General features: G+C 40.5%; 2 protein-coding genes across 2 annotated transcripts; one reads left to right on the top strand and one right to left on the bottom strand.

Annotated features, from left to right (window-relative positions):
• Positions 1 to 980: 980 nt before the first annotated feature.
• Positions 981 to 18,591, bottom strand: tafazzin (tafazzin, phospholipid-lysophospholipid transacylase). Its single transcript, XM_075475347.1, has 11 exons — positions 18,366 to 18,591; positions 11,465 to 11,584; positions 10,521 to 10,649; positions 7,998 to 8,043; positions 7,815 to 7,900; positions 7,670 to 7,750; positions 7,529 to 7,570; positions 4,732 to 4,794; positions 2,607 to 2,659; positions 2,421 to 2,498; positions 981 to 1,292 (listed from the first exon to the last, which is right to left on the bottom strand). The coding sequence occupies exons 2-11, from the start codon at positions 11,571 to 11,573 to the stop codon at positions 1,191 to 1,193; spliced, it is 789 nt and encodes a 262-aa protein (XP_075331462.1). The 5' UTR covers positions 11,574 to 11,584; positions 18,366 to 18,591; the 3' UTR covers positions 981 to 1,190.
• ndnl2 (necdin-like 2) lies at positions 17,988 to 25,616 on the top strand. Its single transcript, XM_075475346.1, has 10 exons — positions 17,988 to 19,022; positions 20,029 to 20,148; positions 20,413 to 20,476; positions 20,877 to 20,956; positions 21,066 to 21,160; positions 21,417 to 21,496; positions 21,605 to 21,647; positions 21,771 to 21,833; positions 24,499 to 24,613; positions 24,716 to 25,616. Exons 1-10 carry the CDS (start codon positions 18,972 to 18,974, stop codon positions 24,821 to 24,823), a joined length of 819 nt encoding a protein of 272 aa, XP_075331461.1. The 5' UTR covers positions 17,988 to 18,971; the 3' UTR covers positions 24,824 to 25,616.

Raw genomic sequence — 25,616 nt, 5'->3', positions numbered from 1 at the left:
TTCTGCTTTTATACAATGGCTAATGACAAATGAGGGAGATTATGTTGCATTCATCATTTAGTTCAGAAAATGCTGCGAATCTGACAAAACTGGATGTTTGTCAATTCAACTTACAGGGACCAAACAAGTTCTGTAAAGACCCATTTCGACCTGATGCAAAACATGGGTATTACAGTTTCAGTGCTTAGACGGCACCTTAAAGGGGAAGTTCGGGTTTATTTAAACCTGGACCTTATTTCTGGCATAAAATACGTTCATCTACTCACCGATAACAGTTTGGTGAAAGTCGGCGTCCTTCGGAAGATATTTGGATCACTCCAGATCAGCATATATCCATATAACGGGAAAGACAATACAGCCTCTAAATAAGGCATTATCTGTCTTTACTTCACCAATACTTTAAGACCAATGAATGAATGAACGCGTACTATTACACTGTTAGCTCAGAGCTGCCGTGTTGTTGTTATCCGGGGCTATCGGGGGGCTTATAGGAAGCTTTCTACACACGCATCAACTGGGATGAATTCATCGACGTGTGCCGCTGCAGCACAGCCCATTCAATCGTACTCAAAGTCGTCGTCCACGTTGTCAAAATCTGCTAAATATCCTGCCATGTTGCACAAAACTAGCAGTAGCAAACTCTGTTTGAAGTTAGCCGACTGTCACAGAGCACGGAGTGAATGAGCTGTGCTGCAGCGTGGCGTTGCGATGACGTCATCCCAGTAGACGCGTGTGTAGAAAGCTTCCTATAAGCCCTCCGATAGCCCTGGACAACAACAACACAGCAGCTCTGAGCTAACAGTGCGTACGCGTTCATTCATTTATTCGGCTTAAAGTATTGGTGAAATAAAGACAGATAATGCTTTATTTAGAGGCTGCATTGGTATGCCCAGTTCTCTCCCGTTATATGGATATACGCGGATCTCGAGTGACGAAATATCTTCCGAAGGACGCCGACTTTCATCAAACTGTTATCGGTGAGTAGATGGACGTATTTTATACCAGAAATAAGGTTTAAACCTTATTAAACCTTTTAAACCTTTAAGACCAGGTTTAAAAAAAACGAACTTCTCCTTTAAGTCTGTATCGTTTCAGACCCTTGACCCTAAAACTCTCAGTTCTCCAGTGAATGATAATCAGTCTAGGTGGCTGTGAGAAGTGTTGGCAAGCAAAAGTTAGATGACTGGAACTCAGGATTTGGTCTGAACTTGTCCATGAAGGGCCTCTGCTTCTGCTTTCAAGTTCCAAAACTCCATCTGGATGAAATCAGTCAATGTCTTCCTCATTTCCAACTGGAAAGAAGAAAGAAGATGTTGAAAAAATGAATTTGTGTTGCTCTTGACAAAACAAATAACTGGCAAACCTTACATGGCAACTATTTCAATAGTGTATTAATTGCTGTGTATAGTTAAAGGCGGGGTAGGGGATCTTTTTTTGGAACATTTTTTTACATATTGCTTGAAATACTCTTCACACCCCCCTTGCAACCAATTAATTAAAAGTTTTGACACAAATATGAAAAGTTTTAGTGGCCTCTAGAACGTACAATCTAGGAAAAACAGTATCCAATCATTGTGAACGGACCGTTCACAATGATTGGATACTGATGCCGTCTATCAAATTGCAATCTGCTCCCCCCCCCCCCCTCCTTCCCCCTGTGCGCGTACCCTGCTCCGTGAACGTCCAGAAGCTTGGCAGGAAGCTAAACTAGAGCCAGCTTGGCTAGCACCTAGCATTATTAAACGTATAGTTAGCATTATACTAAATACTAAATACTAAATACGGCAACGATCGATGCTTGCTGTCAGAACAGCGCTCGTGCACCTTCATGCTCGTGCGCGTTCATGTACTCTAGAGGCGTGCCTTTTGGGGAAAAGTGAAGAAAAGGGTTGGGACTTTTTACCGGTGTATTTTCAAAATGCAGCTTCGCTGGACTCAAAATCCAGGATCTCCTACCCTACCTTTAAGTGTACTGTCACAGTGATGTTGTCTGACGCTCACAGGTGAGGATTCTGTGTGACCAATCAGTAGTATGCAGTATGTCTGTGTCACTGTATGCTATGTGCTTAGTTTGCTTTGAACCTGGCCTGAGATACGACTGTACTGAAAATGATACCATTACAAGGTACCACCAACAATAGATAACAACAACCACATTGATTCATGTTGCGATAAACCGTCTCGTAAAATGTAAAAATCATTCTTAAAAAATTTGCAAAAAGAGAATACAATCCTAATTGGTCTGTTTTTAATTAAAGAAATTTAGACATTTCTGAGCTGTACCTTATGTTTCACATTAAGTTTTGGTTGTGTTCATTTTGTTCTGAATGGCTGTTGCTCAACCAACCAAACAAAATAGCTTTCTTAGGACACATATTGCCCCTTTAAACACAGAAATGAAGCATTCAGTTTGTCCTCACCTGGCTCTTGTTTTCAGCTCGGAGGGATTCAACAAGTTCTTTGACGCTGAATGGTTTTCCCACCAGGACTGTGATTCTCTGGAAGTAGACCACCTCTTAACACTAATGTTACTGACACTACACAAAAAAGCAATCATGTCAAATGAATGACAAAAATAGTAAAAAGAAAGGTGTAGGTGGTCCTACTTTGCCAGTTTGAGGAATATAGGGCTTCACATTTGGCAGAACATCGCTGAAACCTGAGACAAAAGCAGATTGTGCAAGAAAGCATTTATTCAACTTTAGTATAACGTCTCCTTCAGTGGCTAACAGTTGATTCTAAAATTTACATTGGTTTTATTATTCTTATGCATTTATACAATAAGACAGCATTTTTTTGCATTTTACTTAAGAGGGAATATCATGTCTTTTGATTATTTTTTCTTTCTCCAATTTTGTTTATAATGAAAAAAAATGTTGTCAATGAATTGTGTTTCTCTTTCTTTCTCAGCAGTTATCCCTGGCCTAGTGTGATGGTGCTTGTTGACGTGCCTGTCCTGTTATCTAACCCTCCCCCCCCCCCCATCTTGACTCCATTCTGCATGAGGTCTCTTCCTGTTAAAAGGGAGTTTTTACTCTCCCCTGTGGCATGCTGGCCCATGCAAACTCAGTGTATTTGAGGTTATACACAGAATGGCAGTTCAGAGTACCCAGCCTTCGTGGAGTTGCTGGGTAGACTCCTCGAGAGGGTGCCAACTGGGGATTCTATTGTTCTCTTGGGTGACTTCAGTGCCCATGTGGGCAATGACAATGTGACCTGCAGGGGTGTGATTGGGAGGAACGGGCTCTCTGATCTGAACCCGAAGTGTGGTTTGTTTTGGGGCATTTTGTGCGAGTCATGGATTGGCCATTAAAAACACCATGTTCGAGCATAAGTGTACTTACTACCAGGCAACCTTAGGCCAAAGGTCGATGATCAAGTTTGTAGTCTTATCATCAGACCCCATATGTCTTAGACACCTGGATGAAGACCTGGTAAACCCAGACAAAAAGGGAGGGTCAACTGGGAACGTCTGGCTGAGGCTCCTGTCGAGGAGATCTTCAAGTTGTTCACACGTACCCGGGAGGAGGTTAGGGACAGGGAATCTGGCCACCAGCAGAGAGGAAAGTCATCACGCTTAAAGGCTGATTTATGGTCGTCTACGGAGACCCTCCCAGAGAGGCTCTCCGTCGCTTGCGTGCGTCGGCCAAAATTCCTATCTATCCGTCGAGGCGACGGAGACCGCAAGGGTTGTGATTGGTCGGCTAACAACATCATTTCCGGAATCGCTTTTCCGGTTAGTTAGCTCCCTCCTCTCACAACAACAACACTGCCATTTTTGAAAGAGTTTACTGTGTGCCAGTCAACATTTTAAAAAAAATGGAGCAAATCGAGGAACTCCAACAACTGTCTCTCTCTCTCGGTCGCCATCGTTCACTGTGTTAGGAGCCGGAAGGTGAACAATCAATCAACGACTTTCACGATAGAAGTTGCGAGATTGGGTCGTTTAACGTAGCGACGTCTACTGATCGGGAGGTGAATTGCCTTGCGTATCCGACATCCCGACGGAGAACTTCGAAAGGTTTAAAGCCTCTCTGTGACTATGGAGATGGATTGACGGATAGCGACGGAGAAGCATACTGAGGTCTTAAGAATGAGGCCTTTTGGGCTTGGCTGTCTTGGGGGACACATGAGGCAGCTGCATGGGAGGAATTCAGTGATGCCATGGAGAGGGATTTTTTGGTGGCATCAAGGAAGTTCTGGCAAATTGTTCGACGCCTCAGAGAGAGAAAGCAGACCCCTCCCAGGTTGTGCTTGGTCTGGATGGGGAATTGCTGACCCAAACTGGCGATACTGTTGATCAGTAGAAGAAACACATAGGATCTCCTCAATCCAGCCACCTTGGCAGAGGTTGACGAGGTAGTTAAAAAGCCTCCCAATGCCCTGCAGCCAGGTGTGGGTGAGATTTGCTCCAAGATGCTGAAGGCTCTGGACATTGTGGAGCTTTTGGCTGATTGGAAGCTCTGGGTTACATCTCGGCTTTTTGTGGATGATGTGTGAACCCCATGTATGTGCAAGGTTTTCAATATAGTTTGTGAGTAAATTTGGTTTGATAGCTGTAAATGCACAATAATTCTGAGTAATGGCCCTAATAGTCCCTCATAAAAAAGTTCACAACAACAAGTTACAAAGGCAATTTTCAAGGGGTAGAAAACCTTCATCAGTATCACTATGGTGGACCAAATAAAGTGCTTTATACTGTGTTTTATACTGTTGAGTTAGGATACTCACCTATATGCCAGATTGGCAGTATAATTGGATTAAGGGTGCACTCTGCTATCAGCCGACCCACGCCTATAAGAGATAGCAGAAATGCTATTTTCTTTTAAATATTTAATTTACACAAAGTTTATATACTTTGGAAAAGCGTATTATTTAAAAAAATGTACTTGAAAACACAGGTCTGTAATTGCAATAATACGTTTGTAAATATGTATGTACACTGATCAGCCATAACATTATGACCACTGACAGGTAAAGTGATCAACACTTGTTCTGCTGGGAAAACCTGCATCCTGGGACAAAGATTTCACTTTAATACCTACCTAAACATTTCTGCAGATCATTCACTTCCACAGCCATACAGTGTGGCAACACCCCTCCCCTAACGAGCAACGTTCTGCAGAGGGACAGCACTGAGCCTTGCAAAAAGGGCTAAAAAGCATGTCAAGGGGCCTGAGGTGTTCCCCTGACCTCTAAACTCACCAGATATCAATCTGATGGGATCTGATAGCATCTGTGCGGAGCAAGCCAAACACACAAAGACTGTGTAGACACAACCCACAGGACCAAAAGGACCCTTTGCCAAGGTCCTGGTATTAGAACCTCCAGGACACCTTCAGAACTTCACAAAGTGGCGACAGATTTATCACACAGTGTTCACAGGGTTTTGCAAAAGATACTGGTTAATTGCAGAAGAAAGAGGTCCAAAATCTCCCACTTTGGTCCAGTCCGTGTTTTAGGCATTATTATATATATATATATATATATATATATATATATATATATTAAGAAGACAGTTTTTTCAAGTAGTATGTGTATCCTCATGTGGCCTTGGTGTAAAAATGAAAAATTATCTTTAAATTTTTGTAAATTATCTGATTATAACCAAACCATTTATTTATCAGTAAAGTGGCAAATATGACAAAATATACAAAATTGTTTTTTATTAAAGTTGATTTTCTTTTTAGGTGCTCCTAAATTTTTCACTGATGATTTAATATGAAACCTTGTTTATAAAACATAACTTTATGCCTCTTAATTAGGCATACAATCCTCATGGTATCAAAAAAATGGCATATTAAATATATTCCTTGATATTTGCATCAAGTTGCAAATCTAAAATAATGACAACCCCTGTGAGTTGCAGGATAAATGGTAAATGGACTGCACTTCCATAGTGCTTTTCTAGTCTAGCAGACATCTCAAAGCGCTTTTACACAACATGCCATATTCACCCATTTACTCACACATTCATACAGCACATCTCAATTCAATTCAATTCAAAATGTATTTATATAGCACATTAAAACAACCTCAGCTGACCAAAGTGCTTCACAATAGCAACTGCATCACATATTAAGAGTCATCAATAAAATAGCAATAAGAATAACTTCATCACAGATAAAAATAAAATTTGAGATAAAATTAGCAATAAAATAACAATAACAGTAACAATAAAAGTAGCAAGCCATGGTAAACTCCATTTCAGCTGGTGGAAGGCAAGGGAAAATAGATATGTTTTCAGTCTGGATTTGAACTGGCCTAAAGACTGAGAGGAGCTGACAGACAACGGGAGGCTGTTCCACAGTCTGGGTGCTGCCACAGAGAAGGCTCCATCACCTCTGGTCTTTCGCCTGGCTTTGGGAACAGCCAACAGGAGCTGGTCAGCTGACCTCAATGCTCTGAGTGGAGTGTAGGGCTGCAGCAGCTCACTTAAGTAAGACGGGCCCATGGAGTTTACACACTTAAAGACATGGTAGGTAATCCTGTTCAGAAACACATTTTGTAATACTGGGTGAAATGGTCCGTCTATCCTGAGAGAAATCTATACAAGATGTATTTAGAAAAAGGGACGAAAATAATCAGACCTCTGTGGCAGCTGCAGGACTGAGAAAAAGCTGACCAATCCGAGATCAGCGGGACGCTGATCTCGGATTGGTCGCCTACAAAAAAACAATCAGATGCCTCTGCTTTCTGCCTACGCCCCCCTCTGCCGGCTCCCTGCTCCATGTGCGCATGCGGTTCCACCGGCTTTGGATGAAGCACTGACGGAATGGGGAGGGGGGGGTGGAGCTTAGAGGAGTGGACACTTTCGAATCTTGCTAGCTCTCTTGCTAGCTCTCTAGGATTACCTACCATAGCTTTAAAAACAATCAATAAAACCTTAAATTTCACCCGAAAGCCGAAAGGGAGCCAATGAAGGGTGCACAAGACTGGGTCCACATCTTACAGGCTACACAGGGCTTTCTTCTAGACATTCACACACGGTGTTCAGTGTCTACAGCTCAGGACAAATAGCAGTCGCCTACCGATCGGAAGGTCGGTGGTTCCACTCCTGGCTTCTCTGGCTCCGAGTGAAAGAATGTGTGTGAATGCATAAAATAAAGCACTGACTAAAATGTGCTATGTGAAGGAATGGGTGCGTGTAGTGTAATGTTAAAGCGCTTTGAGTGGTCATTTAGGCCAGGAAGCTATACAGTCCATTTACCATTCCAATTAGCAGGCAACTGCTCCTCCTACAGCTGGCTCGAGAAGAAATAGTTTGATATCCTATTTTAAACACATATGGGAAAAATGGGGCTGGTCTACATTAAAAAGGGCCAGGGGTGAATTTTGTTTCCCAGTTTAACCTTGATTACATATACAAAAATTAATGCACGTTTACAAAACAATGGTTACACAAAGAAGACAGTGTTTTCAAGTACACGTCTTTAAATTATATAATATACAATAAAATACAGGCACACATTACAAATATGTATTGCACATTACACTCTCACACAAACCAAACATGCACGGCACTCACCCCATTTTAAGCGGATGAATTCCTCAGTCATGTTGACTTTGCCTGTTTAAATAAGGAATGCAGGAAGAGCTAATTTCCCCTATAATACAAAAAAAACTAAAAGGAAAGACAAGTCATTGGCAACGCCTTGGGTGGACATACCTTCTGGAAAAATGTGCACCCATTCTCCTCCGTTCAATTTGTTCAGGATAAAATCCATACCTTTCTGGTAAACGCCATCACCTAAAGAAAAAAATATGATTTGTGTTTGCTCAACAGATAAATGTGTGGCCATTTTTACACTCACCTCTGCATACAGGAACACACTTTCCACGGCTGAAGAACATGGAATGCAGCTCTCTCGTGAAACAGATGTCGGATGCTGCTGGTGTCCTGTCCAGTCACAGGTTAAGAAGTATGCATCATTATCCGAGAAACAAAACCAGATTACACTGAACTGCTACAAATGTGTATATGGGGCAAAACTCACCATCGCATCTTGTTGAAATTCCACAACTGTCTGAACTTCAGTACACCTATCAAAAACAGATAATAATAATAATTATAATAATTAAACTTTATTTATATAGTACTTTTCTAAACAATGTTACATAATGTTTAACATTGCATCCCCACCCCGCTGTGACTGGTGTGCAGTTGGGGAGAGTGAGTTGTATGGCTTTGTTTTTGCTGGTATTTTTAGTGATTATAGGACTGTTTAGGTGAGTTTGTCTGCTGAATCTGCTAGTGTGTCTTGTCCTGCCTCCACCTCTGGCACCTTCTATACTTTCATTACCCCCTACCTGAACCAGGGTTTGAATCCCATTCCCGCTTATCTTACCTCTTTTATTTCTCCCCCTACCCGAACCAGGGTTTGCATCCCCACCCCGCTGTGACTGGTGTGCAGTTGGTGAGAGGCTGAGGTAGCTTGTGGCTGTAAAAAGATGGTTGTTGTGGTATGAGGAGCAGATCTATATAGGGAGTATAGGGAATTACTCACTGAGTCTGGTCCTTTATTTATTTATTTATTTATATTTTCGTTAGCACAAGTTTCTTGTGTTTACCTTGAATAGGGATGGCTCAGGTAATCCTGAAACATCCCATAGTTAAGCTGCTATAGGCCTAGACTGCTGGGGGGCCTCATCTGTCACACCTTTCCTCACTTTACTCTATTTATGTATATGTGATATTATTGTGGTCATTAACTTGTGTTTCCCTGTTCCAACAGATATCCTTTGAATGGTGTTACAGTGCCGCCGCCGCCGCCGCCGCCTCCGCCGCCGCCCCCCCCCCCCTGGACTTACTATCTAAGTGCCTTGAGATGACATTTGTTGTATTTGGCGCTATATAAATAAAAATGAATTGAATTGAATTAAAAAGAAAAGAGGGTACAGAATGTGTAATATACACTGCCTGGCCAAAAAAAAGTGTTCCAAGCTCCTCCATTTTGTTTGCAAGTAATCTATTATTTCCCATTAATTTTGAATAAAGACCAATACAGATAAGGTCTTTCACCTGGTTTTCCATCTAGCTCCTGTTCAGCATCCGCAACATTTCCTCTTCAAATTGTTGGGGATTTGTTGTCTTATTTCAGGCTTCAGTTGGCATTTGGAAAGCTCAATTAGCTAGTTCCAATGGTAAACGACTCTTGCTTTGGCATGGCAACTCCTCATAACAGATGTTAAACAGTGTCAAAAATACAACAATTAAAAACAACAGTAAAGTCTTACAGGAAGTAAAAGGGTCTGCATTTACCAGTTGTAAACCAACCAATAGTCTTAACAGCAGTGACTATCGAGAGTCTTGGTGTGAGTGCACCAGATGTTGTTCATATAAATGCATAGAGCCCCAACTTTGCTTTTTCTCGAGTCTCTATCCCTGTCCTACCAATGATGCAGTCTTCGGGCTCCACAGCTGCATCAGGTATTGTTTTATGAAGCTGAGACTGTAATTAGATGAAACTGTAGCCCCTTTCACACTGCGACCCGCTACCTTAGCGGGTCCAAATTGCACCTTCGACCCGCGTCGAGCAATGTGAACGCTTGGCGTGTTGGTGACCCGTGTCGCCTGAAGCCGAGTTCAGGGGGAGTTGCCTAGTGGCAGAGCGTCACACGAAACACATAAAATGCTGGGCGTGTACAATGACGTAGGCACAAGCCATGCGTCGGAGGTAGGGTTAAATACACCTGTCTGCATCAAAATTTTCAAAGAAACGATGGCGGGACACCTTGAGAACTCGTTTTTGCAATTGTATACGCAGTTCATGGAGATGTTACTTTACGGTGCGTCTTGCTGCGTGGGAAACCGCGCTCTTCCATCTTTCTTGCCAGCCCTTCCAGCAGAGGTCCATCCTTCACCGTCCCCGAAATGTGGCGGAAAATAACGTCCTCTGCTCGGAGGCTGAGGAGCTTGCGGACCTCCTTGTCTCCCCAGTTGGCCATCTTCAAAAATGTCTCCAACTTGATGTAGGCTAAAACAGAGGGAAACTTGTCCTCACCTGTCGCTGTTGTTCTGAATCAGCTGTCCATTCTGTCTTTTAAACTCCTCACGTCACGCCCACGTCCGACCCGCGTCAATTGCGTTCACATCAAACTCGGCTCGGCAAAAAGACTAGGGTCCGACGCGGGTCGAAAGGCGAGTCGAGTTGACGCGGCAGCCCGGGTCGGCAGTGTGAGCGCAACAGCGGACACGCTAAATTCGCGAATTAAACGCGGGTTATTCGGCAGTGTGAAAGGGGCTTGTGATAGGCTGAACACAGTGATCGAAGAAACTCAGTTGCAACAGTCCATTCTCTATGCAATCCGAGTACTAGGAGGTCCTGCTAGCTATAAGTGATGTTCACCCAGCAAATCATTGTTGATATTAGTGGCAAAACACACAAAAATAAACAAATGAAACTCCGAGCTCCGAGCTGCTACATATGTGCACACCAACATTTTGTCTCACAATACTCTTATCATAATTTTTACCTACTAAAATACCTGTGAGCATCTGATCATTTATTTTTTCTTACCCCAGATATGTGGATCATCCATACAGGACTCGTGATTGGCCAGAGTGATGAGAGGTGTGTCAGAGGGCCTATCATCAATGAGGCTCAACAAAACCTCATGGTTGTGGACTGTCAGGTGGTTAATGTACTCTGAATAAAGAAATTAGAGAGGGGAAGGCACAAAAAAAAGGGGTGTGAGTGGTGGAAGAACTATTTGGCTCTAATGACAAGTTCAAATGAGCTTGTTTTGGTTAGGTGTATTGTTATGTTTGTATTTATATTAGGGCTGGGCAACGACTAAAATTTTTAATCTAATTAATCACATGATTTCCCAGATTAATCATGATTAATCACATTTGTACGCAAAATCCAAAAATTAATTCAAAAGTAGTGTATAGCTTTTAGCATTTAGTTTTATTTTAAAATTTGCTGCCATATAAATGAAAGTGCCATAACATTTGTTGTGCAAACACACTTTTAACATCAGCATTTTGATGTAGTTTTTATGTAGAAGCCTCGTTCCACTGTCTGTTTCCTTGAATGACTTGCTGGTATCAGTTGTGTGTTTTGCCTTTAAGTGATATTTTAGACTGGAACTACTACGGTGAGAAGACAATTCAACTTGGCTGTAAATGCAGGAGTTTTTTTTTAATTTATTTTGAAATACGTGCTTTTATGTTGAAACAAGTAAAAAAGGAAGTAGCGCTGGTTAGCTCTGTGAGCTTCTCACCTGTAACGGTGATGTTACTGCTAGTTTATTTTAATTTTATTACTTCATGCTTCGTGGTGTTTACTGTAACTGTGTGAATGTGATGCATTCAACACTTTTACAATAATAAAACCTGCGTTAATGCGCGATAAAATATTTATCGGCATTAAATAATTAACAAGTTAACGCGATAATAACGAGTGAACTCGCCCAGCCCTAATTAATATGCATGTTTTTACAAAAAATGACAACTTACTGGTCCAGAGGTAGGAATAGGAGCCCACCATGCCCATGATCAGTGAGCTGGAGATCCTCCATGCCAGAGCAGGGCATTGTGGGAAAGGCCATCTGACTTCTAGTGGCATCCTTTCAGGTGCTACATCCATACACAATAACCAAAAACAAGACAAAATTATAGAAAAAAAACAACCACAAAGAGGAGGTTCAGTTTGACTGTTCTGGACAGAATTACACAATACACGACTTTAACTAATAAGCATTTGATTTATGTGCACTGTCATCTCCATGGATTATGGGTTGTTTAGGCCTTAAACATGCTGTAACCTCTCTGTGTCCATACTTTGAAAACACATGTCTGGATGTTTTAACATAACGTAACAAGTCCCAGAAATATCTGGAACAGTGTGAAGTGAGGGCAGCTCTTGCTTATGTTGGTTCCAGTTTTCACTTGAAGTTAATCCAAAGTAGAATCCAAAAGATCTGCCACGTGGTGCTGTCATCAGTGGTGTCATCACATGCAAATTGGGGGGTTTAGCTTCATTCCCTAATAAACTTTGGATCACACTAAATATTTTTTCCACTTTACAGGATCCCTTATCTTCAAAAAACAAATACCATCTCAAGGCACTTCAAAAATACAATACAATTCAAGTCAATTAGGATCCAATTAATTGAAATCCAATCAAACACAATTCATTAACTTCCAAATTAGTCCAATTCATACATAAAAAGCCAATTAAAAAAAGTAGCCTAGCTAAGGAAACCAATAGATTGCACCGAAACCTTGATCCAATCCCCTGTCCTGGACTGTGGAAAGATCAAAGTCCCTTTTAACAGGATGAAACCTCTAGCATAACCATGATATAACATATATATAACAGGCACTAACTGACTTAGGTTAGGCTCATGAAGCTAAAATGACGACCAGCAGCAACCGTTGTTAAAGATCAACTGGAGTTCAGATCAACTGCTGAGACCAGCGAATAGAGACAGATGCTTAGTAGGTGTGGCTTTTCAGGACCCACTACAGACGAACCAGGAAATAAACATTACGATTACTTCTTTAAATGATAAACATTCTTTTTAGTGTGCATAACAACACAACAATCTCAACACATTAATTTTACTATTAAAGACACATTAAACTGAAAAACGTTCTAATTTTGAAAATCACTTGCCATGAGGCTGAAGTCTACCAGCAACAAACAGCAAAAGGCAGCTGCTCATTAAGGTATTCAAATCTGACCCAGCTAATGGAAAGAATGGTCAAGAGTTGGGTCTGTTAACCTATGTGGTGAGCCTCAGTCACTGAAACACTCAGTGGGTCTACATGATGAGATTAATTCGATTTTAGCTATGGTTGGGTTATGCTCCTTATTTGAGCAAGGGCAATTATCCTTGGATATATGGCAGTGAATGCATCCAATCATTGGCACAAAGCAAGTCATTGTATGATAGGTGGCGCTGTAACCATTTCAACTAGGCCTATTGCTAATAGAGCCACTTCCGGTTGACCTCCTCACCACCAACAACGACAACAAACTCAGGCATTCGAAAAAGATGGCGAACGAAGAGCAAGATGAAGCTACGTCCCTCTACATTTTGTTTGTGATGAGCATGGTTACTGCACAAACGCGATGCACAACGGCACTCTTGGTTGCGATGATTATGGAGGAAAGACGCCGCCGCCGATCGATACAAGAGAGTTTAATACGACCAACTGGTTGTTATTGAACTTTGCCACTCTGGTGCAAAGGTCTCGACGAAACGTCTGGATGACGATCAGAAGCAAAGACTGGTGGGAGACAGTGGTTTTGACTGAACATGATGATGAGGACTGGAAAAAGAACTTTAGCATGACTCGCAGCTCCTTCAACAAATTGTGTGGGAATATGGAAGGAGTCATAAAGCCTGAGGAGGTGACCGTTCATGCACCGATACAGTTCGAAATGAGGGTCGCCATTGTTCTGTACAAACTGGCCAGTTGTGACGAATACAGAATTGTGACCAACCAGTTCAGCATCCACAAATCAACGGTAATGAAGATGGTGTACCAGTTCTACACAGGAATGGTTACGTCGGTCATACACAACTTCATCAAGGTGCCCACGACAGAAGACGCCATAAGCATAGCCAGCAGATTCGAACAGAAGTTCAACATGCCACAAATCATCGGGTGCATCGATGGAACAAACATTCCAGTTTTACCACCAAGTGATGGCAACAAAGACTTTGTAAACCGCAAAGGATGGCCCTCGTATCTCCTCCAAGCCGTGGTGGACAACATGTATCGGTAAGTTTTGGGCCAAACACCTTTATTTAGTTGTCTGTGCATCGTGAACGCTTACTCACTGCTGATGTGATCCCTTACAGATTCTGAAAGATCAACTGCAAGCTGCCTGGGTCTGCTCACAACGCAAACGTGCTGAGGCAGTCGTTATTTAGCGAGGCACATCTTTTTAAATAAATCTCCAATCCTTGTTTTCCTCCCATCCATGAACTTTAAAATGTTCAACTCCTTCAGCCTGAACCGAGTCTTCTCATCCGTCTAGAAGTGCGTGTTGCTTCTTGCATTCTCCATCGTGTTGTTTATTTCTTTCCGACAGCGGCGACAACAGCCAGAGTTCTGATGAGAACTAACAGGAGAGATCATATTTCTCCAGTTTTAGCTTCTCTTCATTGGCTCCCTGTTAAATTCAGAATAGAATTTAAGATTCTTCTCCTTACATATAAAGCTCTTAATGACCGAGCTCCATCATATCTTAAAGATCTCATTGTTAGATATTTTCCTAACAGAGCACTTTGTTCCCAAACTGCAGGTTTACTTGAGGTTCCCAGAGTTTCTAAAAGTAGAATGGGAGGCAGAGCCTTCAGTTATCAGGCCCCTCTCTTGTGGAATAAGCTGCCAGTAAATGTCCGGGTAGCAGACACCCTTTCCACTTTTAAGACCAGGCTTAAAACTTTCCTTTTTGATAAAGCTTATAGTTAGGGATGGCTCAGGTGATCCTGAAACATCCCATAGTTAAGCTGCTATAGGCCTAGACTGCTGGGGGGCCTCATCTGTCACACCGTTGCTCTCTTTTCCCCCTGTTTAATTTCTCAAATGACATTATGTATATGTGACATTATTGTGGTCATTAACTCGTGTTTCCCTGTTCCAACAGATATCCTTTGAATGGTGTTACAGTACCCCCCCCTTTCTGTCTTCTCAAACCCCAGCTGGTCGAGGCGGATGGCCACCCTTCCTGAGTCTGGTTCTGTCAGAGGTTTCTTCCTGTTAAAAGAGAGTCGTTTCTCTGCACAGTCGCCTCAGGAACGCTCAGGTTGGGAGATTGGACCGAAAACAAAGTTTCAGTGCAATCTGTTGGTTTCCTTAGCTAGGAAATTGTTTTTGAATTGGCTCTATATGAACGAATTGGATTATTTTATGAATAATTATGATAACAATTAATTGAATTCCAATTGGCTTGAATTGGACTTTATTATCTAAGTGCCTTGAGATGACATTTGTTGTATTTGGCGCTATATAAATAAAAATGAATTGAACAACAGTAATATCGTCTCCTTCGACTTCCGGGTCATGACTCCGGGAAAAAAAATCTCGAGCATACGCAGAACGCAAAGTCCAATTCCCCACGTGCTTCACTGTCTACAAGCACGTTCAGTGTGACTTTCAACCGAGATATCTCGGGGTCTTAAAGGAGAACTCCGGGGCATTTGAAGCGCATTTCCATTGCTAGAGGTTGTCAAATACTGATAGTAGGACACAGACAGGTGCAAATCTGCGCTCCCTGTGTGGAGATCGCGCTGTTCGCTCAGCCTGTCATGCGAGGCTAATACGTGGTGGCTAGGGGCAAGCGCTAACCCTTCCACGTAAAACAACAACTTGCACACTGCAGAAACGTCACACCACTTTATAAACCATCCGACAATAAAGTCACAAGCCTTACCATCAAAACCATATGCATGGTTCTCACATTACTGGCATGGGGACGTTACAAAACAACTTTATAAACAGCATGTAACTCACCGGTTAGTTGTACGCTCGCGCATGTGAAAGCCCAAAAGAGTCGATGGACGATAATCCCATATACAAAGCAATTATCTTCTCTAGAAAAACTGCGTTCAAGTATTTAAAACATTACAACAATATTACTGGGCATGTATTGTTGTAATGTTTTAAATACTTGAACGCAGTTTTTCTAGAGAATATAATTGCTTTGTATATGGGATTATCGTCCATCGACTCTTTTGGGCTTTCACATGCGCGAGCGTACAACTAACCGGTGAGTTACATGCTGTTTATAAAGTTGTTTTGTAACGTCCCCATGCCAGTAATGTGAGAACCATGCATATGGTTTTGATGGTAAGGCTTGTGACTTTATTGTCGGATGGTTTATAAAGTGGTGTGACGTTTCTGCAGTGTGCAAGTTGTTGTTTTACGTGGAAGGGTTAGCGCTTGCCCCTAGCCACCACGTATTAGCCTCGCATGACAGGCTGAGCGAACAGCGCGATCTCCACAAAGGGAGCGCAGATTTGCACCTGTCTGTGTCCTACTATCAGTATTTGACAACCTCTAGCAATGGAAATGCGCTTCAAATGCCCCGGAGTTCTCCTTTAAAGCTGCCGTCGGCAACTTTTTTTTAGTCATATTAGCTTGAACTGTCATGGGATTCTGGAGGTAGAGTATTAAATAGGCTGTTTAGGAAATATCCCGAATTCTGTAGCTCCCTCTAAAGCCTGTAATCGTGCTTGCAAAAATCGAGCTCTCCCGGCTGTTTTTAACCAATCACGTTAGGGGGGAGGAATCGCTACCTGTCAATCACAGCTTGTGCACACGCTGCTGAGCGTGAGTCTGCCCCAGCTTGTGTGCGCGCACACTGGTGTGAACTCACGTGCACAACCTCGTCCACAGAGGGGGAGGGGTTTGGGGGGCGGTTTGGAGCTTGGTAGAGGTTGGGGGAGGGACCTGAAAGTTGTATCAGTTCGAATTTTCCGACTTTAGACTCTTTAGACAGAATTTTGAAAACCTGCCGACGGCAGCTTTAATCCGACCGCGAGTAACCCGATCCGATCCAATTTCTTGTCAGATTGAGGTATATACATGAATTTAATAACTCAGTCTTATTGTATTTTAGCCCTTAATCCGATTTTTACAGTGCCATGTAACCCCACTGACTGCAAGGAGTCATCAGGTTTTCAGTTATGTTTCCACAGCTAATGTCACGAAGGGTTAATAAGGATGAGAGGTTTTATACTTTTATAGTTGTTTTTTACTTTTATTTTTCATGTTTTAGTTTAGAAATTGAAGGAAAGCATGATTTTATTTTTCTTTCATTACATGCATTTGTTTTAAGGATATAAGATGACAAAAACCAATCCATGAAGAAAAAAAAGATTTAAAAAGCATTGCCGTCTGTCTTTAACCCGGGTTTATCTTAAAAAGACAAAATAAGGTCAACATGAAATAAGTCAGTAGGGAGCAGAACATTTCACATAATATTTTCATATCAACAGGTAAGTTAAAAAGCTTTCAATGATTTACACACAGTAACTCCACATTAAATCTGTATTAAATTGTTATTGTCACCAGTTAATCTGGGCATGCTGCTTGAACCAGTGACAGCTGTCACACAGCTGACAGTGATCTATTGAAGACACGTGACCTTACTAACAAGAATGGTAGTAGAGGATACCACAAGAATCATGAAAACCATCATGGCATTGTGAAATTTAAGCTTGAATCCCACACATACTGTACATCTTGGCGTGGAAGTTGTGTAACTTAGTCCGCTAGATTTCCGTTTTCTGTAAAAACCCTATATTGTTGTAACCGAGTGCGAGGGGCGCCTATACTGAGTGAGTGATAAAATAAAGTTTAACACAAATGGCAGTCTTCAGTGCTGACAGCAGCATTTTCTCTAACACACGTGAACTGCAACACTTCCGGTATTTTTCACAATAAAACCTCGGCACATCCTGTGTAACGAGCCGTGCCTGTCTAAGCTCCACAGAGCTGATTTAACAAAAATAGATTACACTAAATATCAATTCCATGATGGAATGATATTAGTGTTGTTGTTATTAATAACTGCTCTGCTCAGACTCATGGGAGACGTGCTTGTTTCCATAGCGATGGCGGCGCGCCAGATAAATTTATATTATATTTTTTTTCCAGCGTGATAAATACAATGTGTGGCGGGAGTGCGTGACAAAAGACCGAAAAGCGTGACTGTCACGCTCAATAATAATCTCAATAATAGTCTCAAGTGAGACTTGAGAGCCCTGCTCACTTAGAACACTTAGCCTCGGCTAAGCGCTGTCTCGTTTTCAGAGGCGTTTAAGTGAAATTTTTACAGCATGTTGTACCAGTAGGCCTAACAATTTTCTTTAACGATCTCACATAAGATTGACGACTATGTGTGAGCCATTTCAATTGCGATTACAAGAAAATTTTGCACACAGTTGTCTACTTTCGCGAGGTTTTGATCAGGCATCTATGCGGCCACCTACTCCATTGAAAGAGCAGTCTCCATAAGAACTTCAGAATTTGATCGGATACCAGTAGATCTACAACACCGTGCAGCTATTTCCTTACAGTGAAGGCTTCGCCAGAACGTGTAAAGACTCAGTTCATGCAAATGTGAAATAGTTAAGTTTTAATCGGCGTTATTCAAAAGAATCAGGGTTATACCTTGTATAACAGCTAACTGACATTACTCAGCTAGCCATCAATGCACAAGATTATCTGACAAACCAAAGGGCAGTTACATATCCGCTAGACTCGCAATCGTTCGACGGTTTTATGTCTATATTTAGCGACTGGCCTACACAATCCCAATCTGCTCAACAATCTATATATTGTAACCCATGTAGTTATTTAAAAATGGTTGGTAATACATCAAAATGTAGCTCACCTTTCTCCTGATGATAGATGGCTAGGTCGATAAGAACAGTGCGTTGGGGGACAGCTAGCAGCAGCGGGCTAATAGGCTAACACTGCCAGTGTCGTGCCAAAAAAAGTGATGGTCTTCTAAAAACTGATCGCGGGGGCGCGCGAACACTGTCAAAGTTTTCGTTTATTTTTTTTCCCTCTCTTTGGCTTTCAACCTCCCGTTTCAAATTTCCGTCCACCTGGTGGCGGTAATGCGCATCTCAGTAGCTTTACCAAGCGCCATTAAGAAAAAGAGAATAAGAAGTGGACGTACATTTTGCGTCATCATTACAGGCGCGAAAAGAGTACGAGTGCTTCGGTATTTACTCTTAAAATAAGTTATTAATTGATATTTTTGTAACCACTTTAGAAGTTACATTAATACTCTATGTTTATGTCGTTCCTTGAGAGTAATTAAGCGAATGATAAGCCTTATCGGCGTAGTTTTACGGCGGTTAGTTTGGTATCGCGCTATTTTTGTAGTGGTAACGTTCGCTGTGTCCCTTCCGTAACATTTGTTGTCGGTGTGTTTGTTATCTTTTAATACTAAACAAAGTGTTTAGGTCTCTTTTTTTCTGTGTGTGTCGCGATGACGCAAAGAAAAAGGCTGTCCAACACACAAATCTCATCTCAGAACAAAGTAAGTGATTCTTCTCCACCGTGGAACAAGCATGTCTGTGGATCTCCTTTGTCACGTTTGATGGGCTAACGGGCTATGGCTAGGATTCGGCAGTTAAGAGAAACTTTACTTTAAAAAAAGTTACCTTTTTAAAAACTTTGGTTGTGAAACGAAAGGGTCGGCCAATCTTGTAAAAGCCCTCCAATATTTAGGCTAATATAGATACTGTAAATTGTGTATTCTTTTTTTAATACAACGTGGGATATAATTAATGAGAAACTAGCCTATGCCTGTAGATGTTTAAGACGCATTTTCACATTTGTTTCAATTCCAGCTCAAAAACAAATTCACTTTGTAGAGTTGAAGCAACAGACAAGTTTTCCTACACCTTGTGGTATGAAATTTGATTATCATTGTGTGTATGTATGCTTGCTTATCTGTGGTATAGAAAACGGTTACATAAATTAACTGTTGTTCATATATATGCACATCTCCTCTGATCCTTACTGCCTGTCAAAAACTAGAGATATTTTTCAATTCTTTAAAACGAATAAAAAGTGGCACAATTGACTTGCTCAAATTCATGGATTTAAGTTTTTTTTTCTGCATTTTTTTAGAATTGGTCTTCAAAAATTTCCACTTAATTGAAAACCTGAGAAAATAAATGTTTTCCTCTTCTTTATATGAAATCACAAGGAAAAGCTTTCCCAAAAATAAAGTATCTGTGTGATATATGGCGCTATAATAGAGTTTCAAATGAATGAAGTTACTTTATTGGATATTTACAATTGACTTTTCTCATCTGTTATCATGAACGGCTGGGATTACTTAAAACCAACCAGCAACTCTTTTCATAATAGAATAAAGATGATTTCTCCACTAAGAAACTGTTAGTTACTAGCAAGGCAACTAGCAGCAAGTGAGGTTGAACCTTGCACAAGGTGGTAAATGTTTCTTGGAATGATTATTACAGTCAGATTGTGTTGGGCTATTTTTGAATGGTTTCAGTCTAAGTTTCTTCATGTAGAGGCAATCCAGCGTCTTTGTGGCTCAGGAGGAAGTTGAAGATGCAGCATTCACTCAGCCGAGTACTTCACAAGTCCAGAGAGGGCTGGAGAAACTCACGGCGGCACAGGTTGATCAGAAGGTGATAAACGGACATCCACACTCGGTCTTCTTTGTTTAATAAAACAAAGCCTATCCATGGAGCTGATTTTAGCACTCAGTCAGATTTCATTTGGCCCTCAGCTGCCATTTTAAAATGTGTAAATGTGCCATAGAACAGTGTATTTGTATATAACTAATGGCTCAAAATTATTTCAGTTTGGACTGTTAGCCCTTGGGCAATGTACCATCATTAATTCTGACTAAGATTTATTTCTTTTATATACCTTTTCTGATTATCATGCAGACCGCTGAGGTGGTGCAGTACTTCCTGGTGAAGGACCAAAAGAAGATACCTGTACGCAGAGCAGGTACTGTAGCACAGCAGCAGGTTACAGAGGAACTGTAACAGTAAAATGGTTAAATAGGGTTCGGTTTTAAGGATTCATTATTCCTTACATGAAAGCTTTAATGTGGAATGCACTGTAATGATAAACGAAAAAGGAGAAAAAAGTGTGAGGACTAAACAGCTTTAAAATGTTTCCAAAAATGAACAGCGACTGTTGAATGAGATGCAAGAGTCATCTTGATGAGTCACATTGAGTTTGTTTTTTTCCCTCTTAAATTAAAATACTGTCAGTTTTGGTATCCAAAGCTCTAAATGAGACCACCATTTCTGATTTGGGGAACAAGAATTTAAAAACTGCCATGATTAAAGAAACAAATATTTATGGAATAATGTTATAAATCACTCCTTCTGTGTCTCAACAGACCTTGTGAAACATGTAGTGAAAGAGTACAGAAACATCTACCCTGAGATTATAAAGAGGGCAGCACGAACTTTTGACCAGGTTTGTTCATTCTCAGAAGAGTAGTGACTGCACTGGAATTGCTGTTACTTTTGAGAGGTATCATATCAACATGAAAAACATCCTTTTTGCCACTCTTTTTTTTTTCCAGGTATTTGGCTTGAAACTGATTGAAATCGACTCCAGAAGTCACATGTATATACTGGTCAATAATTTAGCCACAGCTGACAGAATCTCACCAATTGAGTAAGTATCCTTAGCCATATGTTTTTGACTTAGAGTAATTCCCATATCCCCAATATGTATTAAGGATGGGCAGTGCTTTTTTATTTCTTATTTTCAAGCTGTTGTTCTGTAAGAAGAAATCGAATCGTTTTATATAAATGTCATCTTGATATAGGACTATATTGTTTTACCTGGCCCTCGGTAATAATGGAAGAAATGGTTTAAGAATTCCCAGTGTTTTTAATAGCATTTTTACATTGTTCTCCTTTGTGTTTAGATGCAACGCCAATCCAAAGATGGGTCTACTTTTTGTGCTCCTGAGTGTTATTTTCATGAAGGGAGGTGTTGTTAGAGAGAGTGAGTTTTATATCATTCATCTAAGTACAAACTTATACATTTATCCATTCATTGAGTTATTGAGTGTTTTTTAAAGATAAAAAAAAAAAGGCTGGTTTTGTTTTATAGACCTCATCTGGAATACTCTCAAGAAACTCCGTGTTGACCCTGGGTACGGCAAGATGTAGCTTTTTGTTTGTTAGTGTTAGGAAAGGGTTACTTTTAATCATTCTAACTTTATTTATGTCTCTTGTTTATGTTTCTCTTCTGATATCCTGAAAATGAATCCTCCCAGAGAGAAACATGAGGAGTTTGGTGATGTGAGGAGGGTTGTCACAGATGAGTTTGTGCGTCAAAGGTATGAATGAACTCATTATCATTTTGTCATTTATCTGGAGCAGGGGTCGGCAACCTTAAACACTCAAAGATTCATTTGGAGCCGTTTCCCACAGAAAAGAAAAAACACCGGGAGTCACAAAACCCTTTTGACATCTAAAATGAAGATGGCACCGCATTTAGTTTTTTACATTTTATACTATGTATAAAAAAAACTACAGTGTGTTGAATTGATGAAATCAATGAACTGCTCCAGAGACAATTTTTATTTTATTTCTGCATGCAACAAAAACAATTTAAACTCAGAAAAATAGACACTGGTTTGAAGGTTACTTTCAAATAAGATGGTCGATGTCTACTCGAGTCCTCCTCGTGTTTCTGAAATAAAAAGCTGAACTTAAATGATCCACCTGCAGCAAATCCATCCGGATATTTTTCAGCACAGTCTGTGTGTTTATTCTGGAAATCTCTTGCAACATTTCAACGACTTTTTGTGGTTTGCCAATTTCTCACCACATATTAAGCAGACTGGTTTACCAGTCTCGTCAGCAGTGAAAGCGAAAAATGAATTTATAGGATTTATCCATGTTTGGCCTACCGGGAGTCGAAAAGCTCAATGAATCGTGTGCCGGAGGGATAAAAGAGTGACATTCGGCTCCTGAGCCGCGGGTTGCCAACTCCTGATCTAGAGAATGTTATCATTTACATTATTGGATTTGCATGCCAGAAATCACCAAGACTATACTGCGTGATCTGGTTATGCGCTAACATTCAACTGTAATCCTATTGATTCCCAAGTTTAACAAGTTCATATCATATTTCCATTGGTAGTAATATAATATGCCTTTAATGGTTTGCCAAGATGCAAATTGAATGTACATTTTCATATAGGATCCTTCATAATCAAGTTACCACAGCAAACGGTCTGTAATTAGGCTATTAAAGTTAATGGAAACGCGCTGTAATGATTGTATAGCTCTCCCTCACCATTCATTGGATGAGAAACTTTGAACTACAAGTGTATTCTGCTCTGAACTTTAGGTATACAAGCTAGAAAATAGTTCAGCCCTTTATAGCCCTGTTACACCAAACTAACATCAAGAACCTGCAGGTATGAAAAAAAAAACTGCTGTGTCCACGTCACCTGTGTCTGCGCAAAAAAAAAAGAAGCTGAGCGGTTTCCAAACAGAGAAAAACAGACCTGTGTAAGAGGACATAACTTATCCAAGTAGTAGGTGTTGGTCGACAGCAGTGTTTCCCAACCCTGCATGTTTTCCATGTTTCCCTGTTCCAGCACACCTGATTCAAATAATTGGGTCGGGTCTTTAAGCTCTGCAGAAGGCTGAGGACGACCCGTTCATTTGAATCAGATTTGCCTTGAGGACCAGGGTTGGGAAACACTGGTTTACAGTATGTAGCCCATGTTGTATTCCATAAGGAAAACTGGTAGAATGTAAAGATGTAGAACCAGTGTTTGCTAAAAATGATTTTTTTAGTAACCAGTATCATTCAGTTTGAGCTATTGTATTGACATTTTTATACTTTCAATAATAATTGTTCAAATGAAAAATAAACATTTTTTTAACAGTAGCCTTTACATTAATGTTTGTCAGAGCTCATTGATTACGTTGAACAGCCAGTCGTGATATAGAATAGAAAAATACTTTATTCATCCCCCAATGGGGGAAATTCAAATGAGTCAAGTAACTCAAAAAATTATTGATATTTACAATGATTGTATATTAACAACAACAATAATAATACCAATTCTAATAAATGACTAAATAAATAAAAAATAAAAAAATGTATCTCTCACTGATGGACCTGACACCAATTCAGCATGTTGAAACTGCTGAAAAGGTCATTGACGGGCTCTGACAGTGCCAGGGAGAAAAAAAAACAGTAAAATGGTTTCCTGTGTATCTACAACAGACAACCATTAGCTTTGGGTGTCGTAGGTTTGAATCGTAGAGATGCAGGCTCAGGCCTAGTTTTGCTGTTTGTATTGTACTGTACTGGTGTGTGCAGAGCCACTGTCTGTCAGACCATAGACCCTGGTTTATACCACACCACAGAGCAACAGAAGAGTGGAAGCAACCAGCTCACAAGAGTTGAGTGGCTGGACCAGCACACACTCTTGACATTATTATGAGCTGATATTTCCCCACTGAAATCTGTTAGGATAAAACTGTCTATCATTTAGATTGTTATGTAGTGTTGTAAACCATCTGATTTCTATCAAACCAGCACATCTTCAGTCACTTTTGTTCTTTTCTTTGTCCCTGAAGTCACTTAATACATGTTTGTAAAATCTCTTTTGATGTGAGAGTTTTCCATTTTAAGTTTCTGTGAGACCTTAAGGGTGTTGGGTCTGAATCTTTGTGACGGTTCTGTGTATGATGTCACATGCCACGTCAGCATCTGCTCTCGGTGGAATGTAAACAACAATGGCAGTATGTGCCGAGAGAATTCTCACATCGCTAAGACCTGAGTGCCGCAGCCAAAAGTTCTTCATCCCGAATGCACATCCTCTCCTTTGGTGTAATACGACCATGACTTTTGATTTGAAATGTTTAAACTCTAAACTGATGTAGTACATTGAATGTGTAGGTCATTTTCTTGGTACAGTTTAATTTGACTTTATCTTGCCCTTTAATGTGTTGAGCTGATAAACTTGTTGTTTGTAGGTACCTGGAGTATGTGCGCATCCCTCACACAGAACCAGTGGAGTTTGAATTTCGCTGGGGTCAACGAGCTGACATGGAGGTATCGAAAGCCAAAATTCTTGAGTTTATGGGTCAAGTAAGTATATAGTTTGTGACTAAAGTACATCTACTTGCTACTGCTCTAAAAATGAGTTCAGCAGAATATTTTTACCTAACAATTCTTGGTGTTTGATGTCAGCTTCATGAACAGGAACCTCAGAGCTGGAGCCAGCAGTACAGAGAGGCTCACTCCACCCCAAATGCAGCCCAGGCCAGCAGCACCACCCCCACCAGCAGCCAGAGATAACTCAGTCCTACAGTTTTATTTTTCTCATTATTCTTATCATTATTCGTCTCTGTGTTTGACTCCATATTTTCTTTTTCATTGTGCCATTTACTGATATGATTACAGTCTAAACTAAACTCTTACTGCAAATCCTGCTTTCTCCACGTCTCTTTTTGATAACATGAAAGGTTAATGGTAAACAAGTTTTTTTTTTATTTTGTTTTACTGCTTGGATTTTAAGGTAACACACATTTGTTGAAGTTCCTAGAATTTTTTTTTTTTTTTTTTTTTTTTTTTTTTGAAGATCTAGCACAAGTGAAGTGAACTGATTATCACCTTTTGATTGCTGTCATACTACAAGACTTGTATAAGTGTAACTTTTACATTCCATCTGCTGCATATCATATAGCTCCAGACACACAGGCACCATTGCACATTTTTAAAGACCAGACAAGGACCAAATGACAAATATGTGGCCTTGCGTTTAGTCAGATATGACTGAACTTTTTTTTGAAGATACAGATTTGTTGTTTTTATAAAGGACCGTCAGCATTTTAAAATAATTGTTTTCTGATGGTATTGATTGAGGACAGATTGTATTGATTAAAGTACAGTTATGCCAAAAAGTAAGCACGTCTTGTTTTAGTTCTATGGGTCTTCGTATTAAGACATAATAAAAATCTTTTGGTAAAAATCATCAGGTCTTAAAATTGGGTAAATTAATCCTCAGATAAGTTTCACTTTTTTTTTTTTTTTTTTTCTGTGGAATTATTTATTTTTAATAAAGGTATAGAAACAGTGTGAAAAACTAAAA

Source organism: Odontesthes bonariensis, chromosome 10, assembly GCF_027942865.1.
Source record: "Odontesthes bonariensis isolate fOdoBon6 chromosome 10, fOdoBon6.hap1, whole genome shotgun sequence".
Taxonomy (NCBI): Eukaryota; Metazoa; Chordata; class Actinopteri; order Atheriniformes; family Atherinopsidae; genus Odontesthes; species Odontesthes bonariensis.
Note: the sequence above shows the minus strand (reverse complement) of the source record. Positions and strands in the feature narration are given on the sequence as shown.

What these genes read in the sequence shown, in the direction of transcription:
- tafazzin (XM_075475347.1), bottom strand. Translation starts at nt 11,573, where the DNA reads ATGCCACTAGAAGTCAGATGGCCTTTCCCACAATGCCCTGCTCTGGCA. An exon ending in GGTGCACATTTTTCCAGAAG is followed by an intron (nt 7,571 to 7,669) that starts GTATGTCCACCC and finishes TTATTTAAACAG; the next exon opens with GCAAAGTCAACATGACTGAG. An exon ending in GAGCTGAAAACAAGAGCCAG is followed by an intron (nt 1,293 to 2,420) that starts GTGAGGACAAAC and finishes TCTTCTTTCCAG; the next exon opens with TTGGAAATGAGGAAGACATT.
- ndnl2 (XM_075475346.1), top strand. Translation starts at nt 18,972, where the DNA reads ATGACGCAAAGAAAAAGGCTGTCCAACACACAAATCTCATCTCAGAAC. An exon ending in CAGCACGAACTTTTGACCAG is followed by an intron (nt 20,957 to 21,065) that starts GTTTGTTCATTC and finishes TTTTTTTTCCAG; the next exon opens with GTATTTGGCTTGAAACTGAT. An exon ending in GACAGAATCTCACCAATTGA is followed by an intron (nt 21,161 to 21,416) that starts GTAAGTATCCTT and finishes CTTTGTGTTTAG; the next exon opens with ATGCAACGCCAATCCAAAGA.